The 15,378-nt window shown below is 44.9% G+C and overlaps 1 protein-coding gene across 1 annotated transcript in view; it reads left to right on the forward strand.

Annotated features, from left to right (window-relative positions):
• KIF26B (kinesin family member 26B) overlaps positions 1-15,378 on the forward strand; it is a 455,674-nt gene that overhangs the window by 371,005 nt on the left and 69,291 nt on the right. The window contains exons 7-9 of the mRNA XM_058533562.1: positions 1,838-1,931; positions 3,124-3,386; positions 6,243-6,426. Coding sequence (XP_058389545.1) covers positions 1,838-1,931; positions 3,124-3,386; positions 6,243-6,426 — 541 coding nt within the window. The remainder of the gene's footprint in view (positions 1-1,837; positions 1,932-3,123; positions 3,387-6,242; positions 6,427-15,378) is intronic.

A 15,378-nucleotide genomic window follows, 5' to 3' on the forward strand; every position in this document is an offset into this window, starting at 1 on the left:
AAACACCATCACACTGGACATTAGGTTTCAACATATGAATTTGGGCCGACACAAACATTCAGTTGTTCCCAGTAAGGGTGGTGGGGAAGACGCAGACCTGTGGGTAAGCAGAGGCTTCCTGCAGACCTAGCCCTGCCCACGGGGTCTGTGGCTGCCTGCTTCCCTGGGCCCAAGGGGAAAGGCAGCAAGGGGCCTCCAGGGGCCATCGTCAGCTCCTGACAAACAGCAGATGGACAGGTCGCTGACCACTCTTTTCTCAGTGGATACTGAGCAGGAACTCTGCCCTGTGAGGCCTCTCCCGTGTCTCCTATGTCCTCAGGCCTTTGCACAGGGGACTCGGTGATCGCAGTTTGGTCCATACACGACCGGCTTTCTCCCTACTGACCTTGAATCTAATACAGTTTATTTTATGGATGGCTTATTTTATGGAGGTTCTCAGCCTCCCAAAGCCCATCTCACTTTATGTCCAAAGAAGGCAGAGTTCACTGAGCAATAACTTCTTCCGCTCTGCAGAGGCGCCTCTGGCAAATTCCATTAAGATTCTATTGCCTCAGTCTCAGGGTTTAGCATCCGGCCTAGGTCCTGGGGATGTGACAGATCCTGTGGTCCCCATGGCAGGCTTGTCCTGCTGTCTCCTTCGCCTAGGAGGAGCCCCCAGTAGAGCTGCTGAGGCGACCACTGGAACAATTGACAATTGTGGGGAGTGTGGTTTTTCAATTTCGGTTTGGGAGAGAAAATTGATTTCTGAATACTTAGATTCATTGTGCTGCTGCAACCTGGAGCTGAGTAACTGCATTCATTGCTGAGGCTTCGGGTCTCAGAGGCCCACTGGGAGGCATGTTGCTCTGATGACTGCAGAGCCTCAGCATTTGCACAGCCTCTGGATGCTTCCAGGAGATCCGACTCCGGCACTGAGACAGAAATGAAGACAACAGCACACAGTGAATAATTTTGTCCTCCTGCTGCTGCAAAAGCCTCAGATGCTAACCAGAGAGAGATTTCCCAGATCTTCGAGTTGGTCCACAAAATTTACTGAGTTCTTATTGTTTGCAGGGTGCTATGTTATTGGGTGTTAATGGGGAAAAACAAAAAGCCATCAAGAGCCTGGTCCCTGTCTAAGAGACTTAATAATCGAGTTGGAGAGCAGCCACACACAACAAGCTGAAGACCACCCATTGTGACATGGTGACAAATGGCGATTGATACTGTATACGTTGCATGTATCTGCAGAGAAAGGAAGAAAAGGCTGGTTTAGAAAAGAGGAGGATGTAGAGAGAGAAGGAGGAAGGATTGGGAGAGAAAGCAGACATAGATCACAAGCCTCCTGCTTATGTTAGAACTACGATGTTTCTCGAGGTCATTTCCTGAAATGGCATATCATCTTTATCCCTCCACTAAGCCTGGCCCATTTCATGAGCTCTGTGTGTGTGCGTGTGCGTGTGTGTGTGTGTGTGTGTGTGTGAAGGATCTGGTTAGCAGAGGGCAAATGGAAAGTTTAAATGCCTTGTCCAGGAGGCCAGAATGGCACATCAGGGAAGGGCATGAGGTCCATGGAAGCACTCTGTGATCCCATTCCAGCCTGTTCCTTCCTCGTCTGCAGAGACAGCAGCTGAAATGTACCACAGATGAGCAGAAGGGTGGTTTGCAGTTAACATCTGTAACAATCTGTCTTGCAAGGGACGGGAGGTACTGCAGCGTTCTGAGCACCCCCAGAACTCCGTTAGAGGCTGACCCATCCGGAAATGTGATGAGTCTGGGACCTGAGCCCCAGGAAGCGGGCTCCAGTTCCCCTTGTTAATGGTCCACTCACTGCTGTGTCTCCTCTTGTGTCTGCCAGGCTGAAGTGTGTGCTGGGACCGTGGCAGAGGTGATCCAGTCTGTGGTCAACGGGGCAGATGGCTGCGTGTTCTGCTTCGGCCACGCCAAGCTCGGTCAGTGAGAGCTTTATTTTTTCCCGCCGCTCGTGGGATTCCCGGTCACCCTCTCCCTTCTTCTGTATTGGTCCTGGAGTCCTCAGATGAAAGGAAAGATTGTTTCCCTTAGGCGCTGGATTGAATAATCATGAATAACCACTTCTGCTTTGGAAATGGAGATGAGATACTGAGATACTCAGTCATCTAGTAAAGCCTTGGGATCCAAGAGATGGACACAGGAGGAGCGGGGTTGTTCTCATTTGGTCCAGGTTAGGGGCACACCAAGCAAGCCAGCAGGAAAATGTACATTTCCTGAGCAGGGTCTGTGGGAAGCAGAGAGGGCCCCCTACCCCGTCCAGAGGACTTGGGTTGGTGGATGGAGCCCACATAAAAGCCAGAGGAGCAGCCTCCCAGCAAAGCCCAGGACCGTGTTAGGACACGTCTGGGGAAATCAGGCTGACAGCCATCGTGCTTCCGAGCATCCTGCTGTCGGGAATCCACTGTGCTGAGGCACCTGGGAAGGGAGGCAGCAAAACACCCCCACGAGGGTTTGGGGTCGAATCCCCCTAAGGCGACTCCTTAATCCTGACCTGTGGCCATCTGCTCACCAGGTCTTACCTTACATGCTCGATAAGTTAGTAATTTGGGGAGCTCCAAAGAGTGTCCCTTGGCAGAGATTCCAACAGAGCCCTTACAGACGATGGAGGCAATTCTAGGCCAGGACAGAAGGCCCATTTCATCTCACTGCCCCTTTGGTCGTCTTGATCTCTGATCAAAGCAGCAATCCAGATTTTAATGGAATTTGCTCATGCTATAAAAATATACACGGCGTTTAGCTTGAGAAAGGATATAAAGTGTGAGTCTGTGGACTTAATCTGTGGGGCAGTGATAAAAAGAAGCATGATAGTGATGACAGATCCCTGCCTTCCCGCTATTTGTAAAACAGGCAAAAACTGGAGAGCTGTGATGTTTGGGATCCTCCTCCAGGTAAATTGTGATTTAATCTTGTCATTAGTCTGGGCTCTCACATTCTTAATTACAGCCACTTAATCGGTAGTACTAGGAAGTGTCTTTTTTTGTTGTTGTCAGGTGCTTAATATTTCTCTCACCTTTTAACTGCCTTTCCTCTGCATCCTTGGCATCTCTCCTTGAGATGCTGAAGAATGATGCCCGGACACTCAACCTGCCCTTCTTTCTTTTGCTCCCGCAGGAAAATCCTACACCATGATAGGAAAGGACGATTCCATGCAGAATCTTGGCATCATCCCCTGTGCTATCTCTTGGCTCTTCAAGCTCATAAATGAGCGGAAAGAAAAGACCGGAACTCGTTTCTCAGTGCGCATCTCAGCCGTGGAAGTGTGGGGCAAGGAGGAGAACCTGCGGGACCTGCTGTCCGAGGTGGCCACGGGCAGTCTGCAGGACGGCCAGTCCCCGGGCGTGTACCTGTGCGAGGACCCCATCTGTGGCACGCAGGTGATTGGTTCGGGAGCTTGGCTGGCTCCTGGGTGGCTCATCGTCCCCACCTCGGAGGCTGGGGCAGTTCCCCCATGACTCACTCCACGTGTAAACTGGGGAGGCTGACAAGTGTTTACTTTGAAGTGGCCTGGAACTTTATGGCCTGCAGCTGCGGGGCCATCTGCTCGCCCAACCTAAATATTTGTACCTTGAATCTAATTGACAATGAGCAGGAACCGCAATTGTTGTAGCATTTGGGGGAAATTGAATTCACTTTCTTTACGCCCCCTTCCAAAAAGGAAAAAAAGAAGTACAATCTTTGTTTTGTTTAACAACAAGCCGAAATATTTACTGCTCTGCACAAATAGCTACAGCCATTACCGGGGCTGTTTATGGCTCTATAAACTGTGTTTCTGGCACTGGTTTACCGCCGGATTAGTAGTGCTGTAGGAAAAACTAATAACCACTTTCTAATTAGAACCATGGTATAATTGCTAGAACTATGGAAGCCAAGAGAAGCTCCACTTCAAGTTTTCGGGATGTCGTGCCTGTTACACGCGTTTCTCCCTTGCTTTTTGACAATAGATGGAGGAATGACTCAAGATCTCCCTGGTTCTTACAGTCTCTAGCAGGAGGCTTTATCTTCTCGTTTTGTCAGATGCCTCCTTTTTTAGATAGTTGTTTTGATAAGTACCTGCCTCATCGCAGGTGAGAGTGTGCTCACAGGTGAGGACGCCCCTCTGTTATTCCCCTGCACTCACACTTGACCATGCTCTTCCCCTCTTAAAGCATCTCAGATCCTTACATCCCATTGTGAATCCTCCGTTCCAAAACTCCTCATGATTTGCAAGGCCCTACTTGACCTGCCCCCTGCCTACATCCCACTCCTCTTCAACTACGTCTGGGTCCCTGAAGAAAGCAGTGCCTCTCCAACTTCAGTGTGCATATGAGTCACTGGGGATCTTGTTAAAATGTAGATTCTGGTTCAGTAGTCTGGGCTGGGGCCCCTGATTATGCATTTCTAACACGCTTCCCAATGATTGACCATACTTTCAGTAGCAAGGCTCTAAGGCACCCACTATCGTCCCTCTTACCTCTGGGCCTTTGCAGATTCTGTTCCCTGTGCATGGAACAGATCCCCTCCCTTCTCGCTCTTCATCTGGCTAACTCCTTATCCTTCGGGTATCAGCTAAATGTCACTTCTTCCAGGAAGCCCTCTTAGATGTTTCTCCTGATTGTCAGTTGTGATTGCCTGGTAAGATCTCTGCAACTCCCAAAGGGTGGGTACCATGTCTGACTAAAACTGGCTGTTCATAGTTTTAACAGATGCATCAGATCCCATTTGGATGTGGAATCTAATTAGAATGCAAACTAATTGGTCATGCAAACCTTAATCTGGTGGTTCTGAAACTTTGGTCTTCATCACAGTCACCTGCAGGACTTGTGAAAACACAGATTGCTGGGCTCCCCTTTTAGAATTTCTGATTTAGTAGTCCTGGGAGAGAGCCCCAAAATGTGCATTTCTAGCAAGTTCCCAGATGATGCCGATACTGCTTGTCCAGAGGCCACACTTGAAGAACCACTGTTCTGAAGCTCAGAATAAGGTTGTGCTCAGACAGTATCTACACAGCACCTGTGATGGAAATCAGTGTGGCCCTACCCTCCGCTCCTGCTCTGAGCATCACCTAGACATTCAAATGTGCTAGAACCTCCACTCACTGGTCTAACTGCATTGATGAAGTTCCACTTAGGTGAAGGATCTGGTTAACTGAAAGCTAAGAGGAAGAAGGGGAAGAGACCAACATCTTTATTTTAACTCTTGCTGTTGAAAAATCTTAAAAATTCTTTGGTTTATTTTTCTGCCATAATAAGTACAAAACAGTGAACACAACAGAATCTCTCTTTGAAGTCTGATGATTCTGATGGTCTTGGGTTCCAAATATCAGCTCTCACAGTTCAGAATTGTAAGTACAGTTTGAGTCAGAGTAGAAAACTGTCAGAATTTGTACCGACCCTCAGGCATATACTGCAAGTTATTTCTTTGAATAAATCAGATACATGAGTTTCCTTTTCTCCCAAAAAAAGGAGAGCTGGTCAGACTCTGATAGTATCGTTCTGATTAAGGTTGACTGTAATTGCCAAGGGATCTCATAGGATTCAGACACGTTGCCCACGATGCTTTCTTTAATCAATTAATGAGTATGCTGTGAACACGAATTAGGAACTAAAGATAAAAATTGATATCCCTTAAATGACACAGATGAGACATTCGAGTATCTTGGGTGTTTTCATGTGTCTTTTACACTTACTTCTTGTTTATAACTATGCTAGGAGATGTGGTCTAAAGTTGGCTTTAATTAAATACCTGGAAAAATTGAGAGTTGAGTTCAAGCTAACCAAGTTTTTTCACTTTTTTGGAACACCAGTGCTGTCTGGACTAAAATCACATTTTAGAATCTACCCATCTCCAAACAGTCTAATCTTTGAAATCAGGGTGTGGTCACAGCCCTCATGTTTTCTTAGGTGAATGGATGGCCCAGGATGTCAGTTTGGTGTCTTCTGCTGGCATCGTAATGGGCCCCCTGCTCTTGTTAATTGCTCGGATACGACCATTTGCTCTTCACACCTGCTATTTGCAGATTCTACTTACATTGAAAATGGGTAAAAATATGTTTCATCCGATAAGTGTGCTCAGTGTTAATTTTCAGAAGTGAATTAAGCTAAGAATTGCACATGAGTACAGGACCTTGTTCCAGAAGGACGTTTGGCCTTCGAGAGGCGAGTAGCTTTCCTCTACAGAATGGACGGCCAGGCACGAGTGGCAGGCGAGCCCTCCTCAGCCTGCAGCTCCAGCTCTGAGCTTGTGTCTTCCAGCTGCAGAACCAGAGCGAGCTGCGGGCACCCACCGCGGAGAAGGCCGCCTTCTTCCTGGACGCCGCCATTGCCTCCCGCCGGGGCAACCAGCAGGACTGCGATGAGGACGACCACCGCAACTCCCACATGCTCTTCACCCTGCACATCTACCAGTACCGGATGGAGAAGAGCGGGAAAGGAGGAAGTAAGTCAGCCTGTCTCTACCCTCATGAGAAACCCCTCATCGAGGGCAACCGTGACCTTTTTTTAATGTAGTACAGTTTCACCAGTGTGGAGTTCGCTGATTTGGAACTCAAGATAATGGTAGGGTCTGGGCTGCAGTTTACTTTTGAACATCCACGGCAAAAGGGTTTGCTTTGGTAATGATACTTTGTGAATGTAATTGCCATGGGAACCTGCAAGAACCAACCTAGAAAACTGCTTCATAGTATCTTTTTGTTCACAAACCTTCAAGGTGCTGATCATGTAAGACCAACACATACCCCCAAAGCACCCTGCCAGTGTTGTTAATCACTACCTTGAGTCCACTATATGGACCTGAAAGAAACAAAGTCATGTTTTTAAAGACTCTATAAATCAGACTTCTGAATAACTAACCAGACTCTGGCCACCTCCCTCCTTCAGGTAATGCCCATCAGTGACATTTTCCTGAAGAAACCCAGGCCCAGGACCTGCTCTGTGAGGGAGCTGCAATGCCAGGAACCCAACTCGATGGTTGGACAGTCCCCTCTTGGCTGTTTTCAAAGCCAGCACTGACCTTGGTGCAGTGTTTATCCTTTGTCTGTCAAGTAGTGTATGCCCTACACTCAGTGGCTGAGTACCAGCGCACAGCTGAGTATCTCAGGTGGCATCTTGGGCCATGAGCAGAGTAGTCCATTGACCTCACTGGGCTTTCTAAGGCAAGTGTCAGTCACAGAGCTGGGCTGGCCAGCCTGCAGCTTCCATAGTCTCTCGATGTCCACTTCTACAGGGCTCTCAAAACACAGGCAACTGGCCCCCAGTGTTCTCTGAATGATTGTCTCAAGAACACTGGATGCCAGGAAAACAAACAAAAGCCCTGAGTTAGGAGACTAAACCTGGTGCCTAGAAATTGTGAAGCTAATTGACTAATGCAGAGGCAATCAACTAACCTAATTCTAGGTGGAGCCTGGAATTAAGATATCCAACTGAGATCTGTGGATGGGCTCCCCAGTTTCTCCCCAGGTCTCCTTGTTGCCCAAAGAGTTGGAAACCAGTACCCCTGGAGATAACTCTTGGGGGCTTCTGTTGCCCCCAAGTGGAAGCTCTCTCCTTCTCTCATCTCAATACTTCTGTTGGCCCAGTTTCCTGCCATTGTCCCTACTCCTTAATTGTTGTTTAATTCAGGCCTAATGAGGTATAATTTACATTCAGTAAAACTTCCTCTTTTTATGTGTCATTAGATGAATTTTGGCAAATCTATACAGTTGTGTGATCACCCCACTGTCAAGATATAGAACAAAGCTATAGCCACATGTAGGTCTCTCTTGCCCTGGTAGTCAGTCCCCTCCCCAGCTCTGACAACCACTGGTCTGATTTTTGTCCTTATAGTGTTGCCTTTATCCAGAATATCATAAAAATGGAATCATGTGGTCCCTGTGTTGCCCTTTGTGTCTGGCTTCTTTCATTTAGCATAATGCATTTGAGATTCATCCATGTTTTGCATGTATCAGTTGTTCACTTATTTTTCTTGCCGCCTGCTCCTTTAGTTCTGACTGGGCCTAGAGACTTGCCGCCTACCTCTACCCCCAGGACTGAAATCTCACCGTATACCCTGGCCTGGAGCTGGAATTCCACTCCTCCAGGCTCTGACCATCAGCCTTGGCCCCCTGCACTGGCTGCTGCCCAGGGATCTAGAGATACTGGCCCTCGCTTACAGGGCACTGGGCGCCCAGGGAGGTGTACCATGAGCAGACCGGATCTCTCTTGACACCAGCGAGGGTGACAAAGGTCTGCCTGGGGATGAGCGAAACATTTTGAATGGGAATCTTTCAAAGGAGATTGATTCTCAACGAAGGGCTCACACCACATACGGCACTTCCGTTTAGAATAACTTTCTTAAAGAAGGAAACAAGGGATTAAGAGAGGGATGAGAAGATCCAGACCCTTAAAATCTGTAACAGAATTTTATCCACATTTCTCCTAACAACCTGGGGGCTGGCTTTAGATTCTGCCCTCCCTGTTTTTTCTGGGTTATGTCTTAGCAGCATGAAGGTAGGAGTCTAAAAAATATTTATTTTATTCTTTTAAACTGTCAATAATAATAATAATGGTAATCAGAGCTTACAGTGGATTCTTGTACTTTTAGCAAAGGGTGACTCGCCAAAGTCTGAGTCTTGAGCCAAATGGCTTCCAGATGGCACTGAACAGAAAAACTCAGTGGTGGGATAATCTCCTCTTCCTTCTAGGTTTCAACCCAAGCTACAACTCTGTTTTCAGTTTTTCACTTTTTTCATGGTTCTCTCAATTTGGAATTAGAAAGTAGGAAGGAATCTTGAAAACAAACAGTGAATTAAATTTCTTCAACTAGAAGAACTTAAAATTCAGCCTCCATGAAAGTGTAGGCTAGGACGTTGCTAAACCCAATGATCCACCCCAAGTCAATACTTAACAAATCCTGGGCACATATTAAATATTTAACATCAAACTCATCCTCTTCCTATTTGTAAATTGTGAAAGTGAATTGCTTTTAAATAATAAATTCAGGTTAAAGGAAAAGGCAAATACCATTAATGGCTTCCAGAACTTCTTCAGGTACTGTCTCGTGTGTCTGTAGATGAGAACAAAGAAGAGGCGGGAGTCCTGGCTGATAGGGGGGTGAGCCCCAAAGGATCTGGAGACGTTACCTGCCAGCCACAGCACCCAGCTTCTCATGAGGAAGGGAATCCAGGCCAGAATGCGCACAGCCTCCCGCCCACGGCTTGCTTGGCTACAGTGAATTTATATCTGTTTAAAATATAATGAGGAGATTTGGAGTGTTGTTTAAAATGGAAATTTTGTTTACTTACATATAAGTAATAATCCCTGTGGGCCGAGCAGCCAGAACTCAATTAAGGGAAAGTTTATTAATTAGTCACCCTGCGGGGAAGCAGAGAGCAGAGCGTGCTGCTAACTGGCCATTAGATGCTTAGATGATGGATTCACGGAGTTCTCCGCTCCAAGAACTAAACACACCGTGTGTATTTATGCACCTGAATCTTACATATATATATGCGTTTTATACACACACATATGCACATATAAGTAGAGAGACAAAAATATTTTAAACATGTCCAGTCAAGATAGAAAAGAAAATTCTAGGTTGATGTATCACTGTTTTGCAGACAACACTAGGTTAAGCTGAAAATATTTCCCTGGTTTAAAAAGTTTCTGGAGCATTAGTGGGGCTGATTCTTCACCCATCATGGTGTCTTCTCCAGCTTTCTAAGCTAAACATCTGTAAAGTCTTGAGACCCCCCCACCTTGGGAATTCCAGCATTGAGAAAGAGACTCTAAAACCCTAATGATCAGGAGCTGCTCCTAGTAAAGACGAGTGCATTAGGAGTCTAAAGCAAGATGGTACTAGTGATATTTCAGGGTAATACGCTTGTGACAGAGAAGTTTTACAAGTCCTGTTGATAAAGATGGTTTTTAAAAGCATCACTTTGATGAGTAATCTAAGCTCGAAAACAACGATTGCCCAGGATCTAGAATGACACTAGGTCTCTGATTTGTTCTTTCACTTTATTGGCTCTAGGGGAAGCCTAGAGGCCAAGTGTGGGCTGGGTTGGCTGTATGTCTGCACACATGGGCATCCGGCTGTGCCTGCACTTATCTGTTTACAAGTCTGATCAGACTGTTTCCTTAATCTCAGTTTTCTTTTGACAACCAACCACTCTTTCTTTATGTGTCTTGGAATGGCTTGAATTAGCTAATGCCCTATCCAGGGCTGTGTGGTCCATATGACTCTAGAGATCCATTATTTGGGTGGTAGATGTGGGGAAAGGGATCTAGGAAAGAACATTGCTTCTAAAGGAGGAGGAGCTGGGCGTCTGCTGTCCCTCATACAAAGCTCTGTGCAGTGAGGATGGCCACATATTGGGGGGAGGGGTACTGCAAGGCACTCGCCTCCCCCTTGGTCAATAATGAAGTGACGGTTTTCTATGTTTAGAGTTTTGTAGTATGATTTTAAAATCTTTGGCCAGGAGACAATATTCCAAACAGGGCAGTCTGGAATTCCCATAGTAATCTCTTGGGCCCTTCTCATCACCTCCATCACAGCAGCACGTCCAGACCTTCTCTGAAGCCTGATGCCGCACTCTGCCACTCTGGCAGATAACCAGCCTCCTATGTAGGCAGAAGATAGAGTTAACCTGGTGTATTACCTCAGCTTCTCTCCTCTTAGCTTCAAAGTCTCCTTGTCCCTGCACGTGGGTCCCCCTGCTCCTCTGCCACAGGTCTGCTTCCTCCTTCTCCTTGCCTTCTGTATCCTGTCCCCTTCTGTCTCTTCTGAGACCTCACCAATCGGGACCCATCAATCATCTTTTCATGCTTTTATTAGCAATCTCAACTACCACCCAAGTCAGGGCTGCTTCCTCTTGGAAGGAAGGGAAGGGAAGGGACAATGACGTCAACAATGAAAAAACCTTGTCTCTACCCTACTTCCCCCTTGAGCTGCCTCCTCCACAAAGCCTTTCGGATTCTCCCTCTGAGTAATATCTTTGTCCTTTAAGTCCCCTGGAGGTTTGGGGGATAGTAAGCCATTGGCTTACTCCACCTTATATTTCACTCGTTCGTGGGCTTGTGTAAGCCCCATTAGACTACAAGTTCCCTGAGGACAAGCCCCTGTTATCCATCTGTCTGTCTGTCCTCCACAGTGCTACTAGTGTGCCTGGCACATCAGTGCTCAGTTCCTATGTGTTAAATCAAATGGAACGTGTGCTGTCTTTTAAACAATGAGTGGATTTCTCTGTTAGCTAGTTGAGCAATGTTTCAGAAAGAGAAAGACCATCCAGTTACCCTTCATGTAAGCAGATGGGGTGAGTTCGGAGAAGCCCTCTTATGCAACAAAAATCAGAAGGAGCTGGTCAATTGAGAAAGTGAGTTAAAAAGGGGAATCATATAAAATGATACATTCACATCATAAATATTTTATTTCAACTTAAAACATACAAAGAGTATTTATTCATCAATCTTCTCATACAGGGCCATGGCTTTCTCTTTGAGATGAGTTTTCAACTTAAGGTTCTGACTTTTATAAACCACACTCAGATTATGTGGTTTATAAAAGTCTGGTTTTTGCTTTAAATTTCTTCTAAATGATTTGAGAACTTAAAGGACACTTGTGCAGCCAACTGGGTATAGACTTTTCTGGATTCTTAAAAATTTTCCACTCTTTAATTTCTCATTCACACCTAATTCAGCATCTTTAAAAAAAAAAACCTAATTTTTAACACATCTTTCCAAAGCATTGAGTTTAGTTTTTAAGGAAACATTAACTCTCTTTACAGTTCATATTTTATTGGTTTACATAATATTTGATTATATTTTTGTCTTTAGTAACAAGTACAAGTGGCCTAATTAGATTTAGGAGGAGACCCAGCTGACCTGTGGATAAGTACACAGCTCACTTTTGGGGAGCAAAAGTGCAGAGACAAAGTAGAGGGCGGCCAGCACTGGCCACGAGCATTCAGTGTGCTGTGGGCATCAACCCTACACACGTGATGGAGAGCATTGACTAACCTGGCCAGGTGGCAAAGCAGTGGTTCCACTTTGCTGCACATTAGAATAATCTGGAGAGCTTTTCCGTGAATCCCAGTGCCCGTGTCACACTCCAGGCCAATTAAATTAGAAAGCTTGGGAGTGGGAGCCAGGCATCCATCTTTTTTTAGATTCCAAGGTGATTCTGACGTACAGCAGAGTTTGGGAACCACTAAGTTATGTGAGTTAAAAGAGCATCTACATGGTTTATAGTTAGCTCTGGATTTTCATCTTAGATTCAACATTAATTTTCTATGAGATCTTGGGTGATTTATTTCACATCTGTGAACCTCATTTTCCTCATCTATAAAATGGAACCAATTCTTGCATTACAGGATTGTTGTAGGGATGAAGTGACGTTAGGAGAATTTAGCATTTCCTGGCACCTCCCAGGTGCTCAATAACCATGAGCTGGGACAGTGGCTCAGGAGTGGGGTAAAATTAGTGTATTGCTTCCTGGGGGGAGAGTGAAGCATGTGGATAGTTTGGTTTGGTCAAGCTCTAGAGTCAAAATATACTTATTAGAATAGAAACAAAGGATTCCTCAGGCACTGAGTGATGTTCCTTTAACCCTGCAGCCATGGCCTCAGAAATCTGAGATGTTGATGAGGAACTTGCTTTTTACCTGCATTAATTATCACCGTTTTCATTCATTGATTATAGAACTGCTTTCTCTCCAGCCATCTGTAGTCATGTAAATTCTTGCTAACAACACCTGGCCTGTGCTCACTCCCCTTGCAGCATTCTAGATTAAGTGCTATGTATGAAATTCTGTGACTACTGAAATTCCAATGGGCATAGAGCAGAGTCGATTTTCCATTGTCTAAATGTGACTCTTCATTTTGAGTCATGCAGGTATAATTACAGGTATTTTATAATATTATTCTTCAGCACAGTCTAAACTGTGCCTTTTGTTCTCTGTGCTCTGTTTTACTACATGTACATTATGCATTTTATTCCATTACATCAAATGGACTATTAGAGTCTGAAAGTCCAAATTGGTCCCTGTCTTTGCCCTTTAATCTGCAGTGCACATGGAATATCTGAGCTTCTCCTGTCTATATAATTAGGTTGCAAAACAGATGATGTTTTGCTTTAAAAATAACTATTTCCCCAGCATGCTGCCGTGACCTGATCTTGCATGATAGAAAATGGCATAGAAGAGAAGTAACACATTATATCCTCCCTTTTAAGGGTTTTTACTGGGGATAGTGGAAGATAAACAAAATATCGTGTCCTTAATGTGAAAAGTTCTTGGCCACAGATGCACCAGAGTAACTGGAGAGCCTGAATTGAATTTCTGTGCTTTCTGGAAACTCATCACCATTTTTTGTCGGTACTGGACGTGGAAATTGACCGTGGGATGGGGTAGAGACTAGATTAGGGTCAGGACAGTGTTTCCCGGATGTTTTCATCCTACAGAGTGAGCAGCGCCTCGCCCTCCCACGTCAGCACTGTCACATGGGCTCTGTCTGCAGATGTGCGGGTGCCCAGACACTGCGCCCACACTGCAGACACTGCCCACATGCTCCTCGCACATCCGCCAGGACGCAGACGCACCCACATCCCACCCCCTGCCTCAGCTTTCTCAACCAGCGCCTTTTCCATCTTGCCCCAGGTGATGTGGCTTCCACAACAGCTGTGGGAAGTTTCGATTTCTACCTTCGCTGCCTTCCTTCCACGCAGACGAGGGGAAGGCAGAGGGAATAGCAGCTGTCCTAGAAGCAACAAGATGGGGGCCAGGTCTGACAGTATGAGCGGGGCCACCCTGGAAAGGCAGGAATCCAGATGCCTGAGGAGCCGGAGTCTGCTGCTGCTTGGGGAGCGTGGGGGAGGAAAGGGAGATGATCCAGGAGCTGGGGTGATGCTGAGGGCCACACTGCCCTGGGAGAGTGGGGCCTGGGACAGAAAGGCAGCCTTGTAGCTTCAGCTGTCTTAGGAGCCTGAGGCCACATGGTGTAGGATGAAGAACTCAGGTCTTGAAGGTGTGAATCCTAGCTGTACCACTGACAGCGTGATCACAGGCAAGTTTCCTTTTTTTTTTTTTAACAACTTTAATGAGATATACTTGAGATACAATAATCTGCACATATTTAAAGTATATAATTTACTAACTTTGGTCATATGTATATACCATGAAACCATCATCACAATCAAGATAATGAACATATCCATCACCCCCGAAAGTTTTCTTGGGACCCTTTGAAATCACTCCCTCCAGATCCTCTCCCATCCCCCTCCCCATACCCAGGCAACCACCCATTTGCCTTCAGTTCCTATACATTAGTTTGCATTTCTTAGAATTTTATATAAATGGAATCACATCATACAGTTTGCACTCTTTTGAGTGGCTTCTTTCACTTAGCGTAATTATTTTTAGATTCAGTCAATTTGTTGCGTGTATAAATTGTTCATTTATTTTTATTTCTAAGTAATAGTCCATTGTCTGGATATACCACAGTTTGCCTGTCCATTCACCTGCTGATGGACATTTGTGTTGTTCCCAGTTTGGGGCTATTACACGTAAAAGTACTATCAACATTCTTTGTTGTGCTTTGTTGATGCTTTCTTGTATCAACATTCTTCAAATCTTTATATGCACATATGTTTCCTTTTCTTTTGGGTAAATGCCTAGAACTAGAATGGCTGGATCATATGGTAGATGTGTGTCTAATTTTTCAAGAAACTGTCAAACTGTTTCCTAAAGTGATTGTACCATCTTATATCCCCACCAGGAGTACATGAGCGTTCCAGGTCCTCCGCATCCTCACCAATACTTAGTATGGTCAGTCTTTTTAATTTTAGCCTTTTTATATAATAGATATATACTGTATCTCACTGTGGTTTTCATTTGCATTTAACTAAAGACCAAGGATGTTTAGCATCTTTTCATGTGCTCATTTGGTATCCATACATCTTCTTTGGTGAAGTGTCTTTTGCCCTTTTTAAAATTGTTTTTGTCTTATAATTAAGTTTTGAGAGTTCTTTGTATAATCTGGATACAAGTCCTTTATCAGATATATGTTTTGCAAATATTTTCTCCCAGTCTGTGGCTTATCTCTTCATTCCCTTAGCCATGTATTTTGAAGAGCAGAAATACTCAATTTTGATGAAGTCTAATTTATCTATGTGTTGTTTTATAAATCATGTTTTTTGTGTTATATCTAAGAAATCTTTCCCTAACCCAATATCAAAAAGGTTTCATATTATGCTTTCTTCTAGAAGTGTTATAATTTTAGGTTCTGTATTTAGGTCATTTTTAGTTAATTTTTATAAATTGTGCAATGTATGGATTAAAGGCATATGTAACAATTATATATGTGTAATTGTACCAATACCATTTGTGGTAAAAACTATCCTTTCTCTGCTAAATACCTTT

Source organism: Diceros bicornis, chromosome 38 (genome assembly GCF_020826845.1).
Source record: "Diceros bicornis minor isolate mBicDic1 chromosome 38, mDicBic1.mat.cur, whole genome shotgun sequence".
NCBI lineage: Eukaryota > Metazoa > Chordata > Mammalia > Perissodactyla > Rhinocerotidae > Diceros > Diceros bicornis.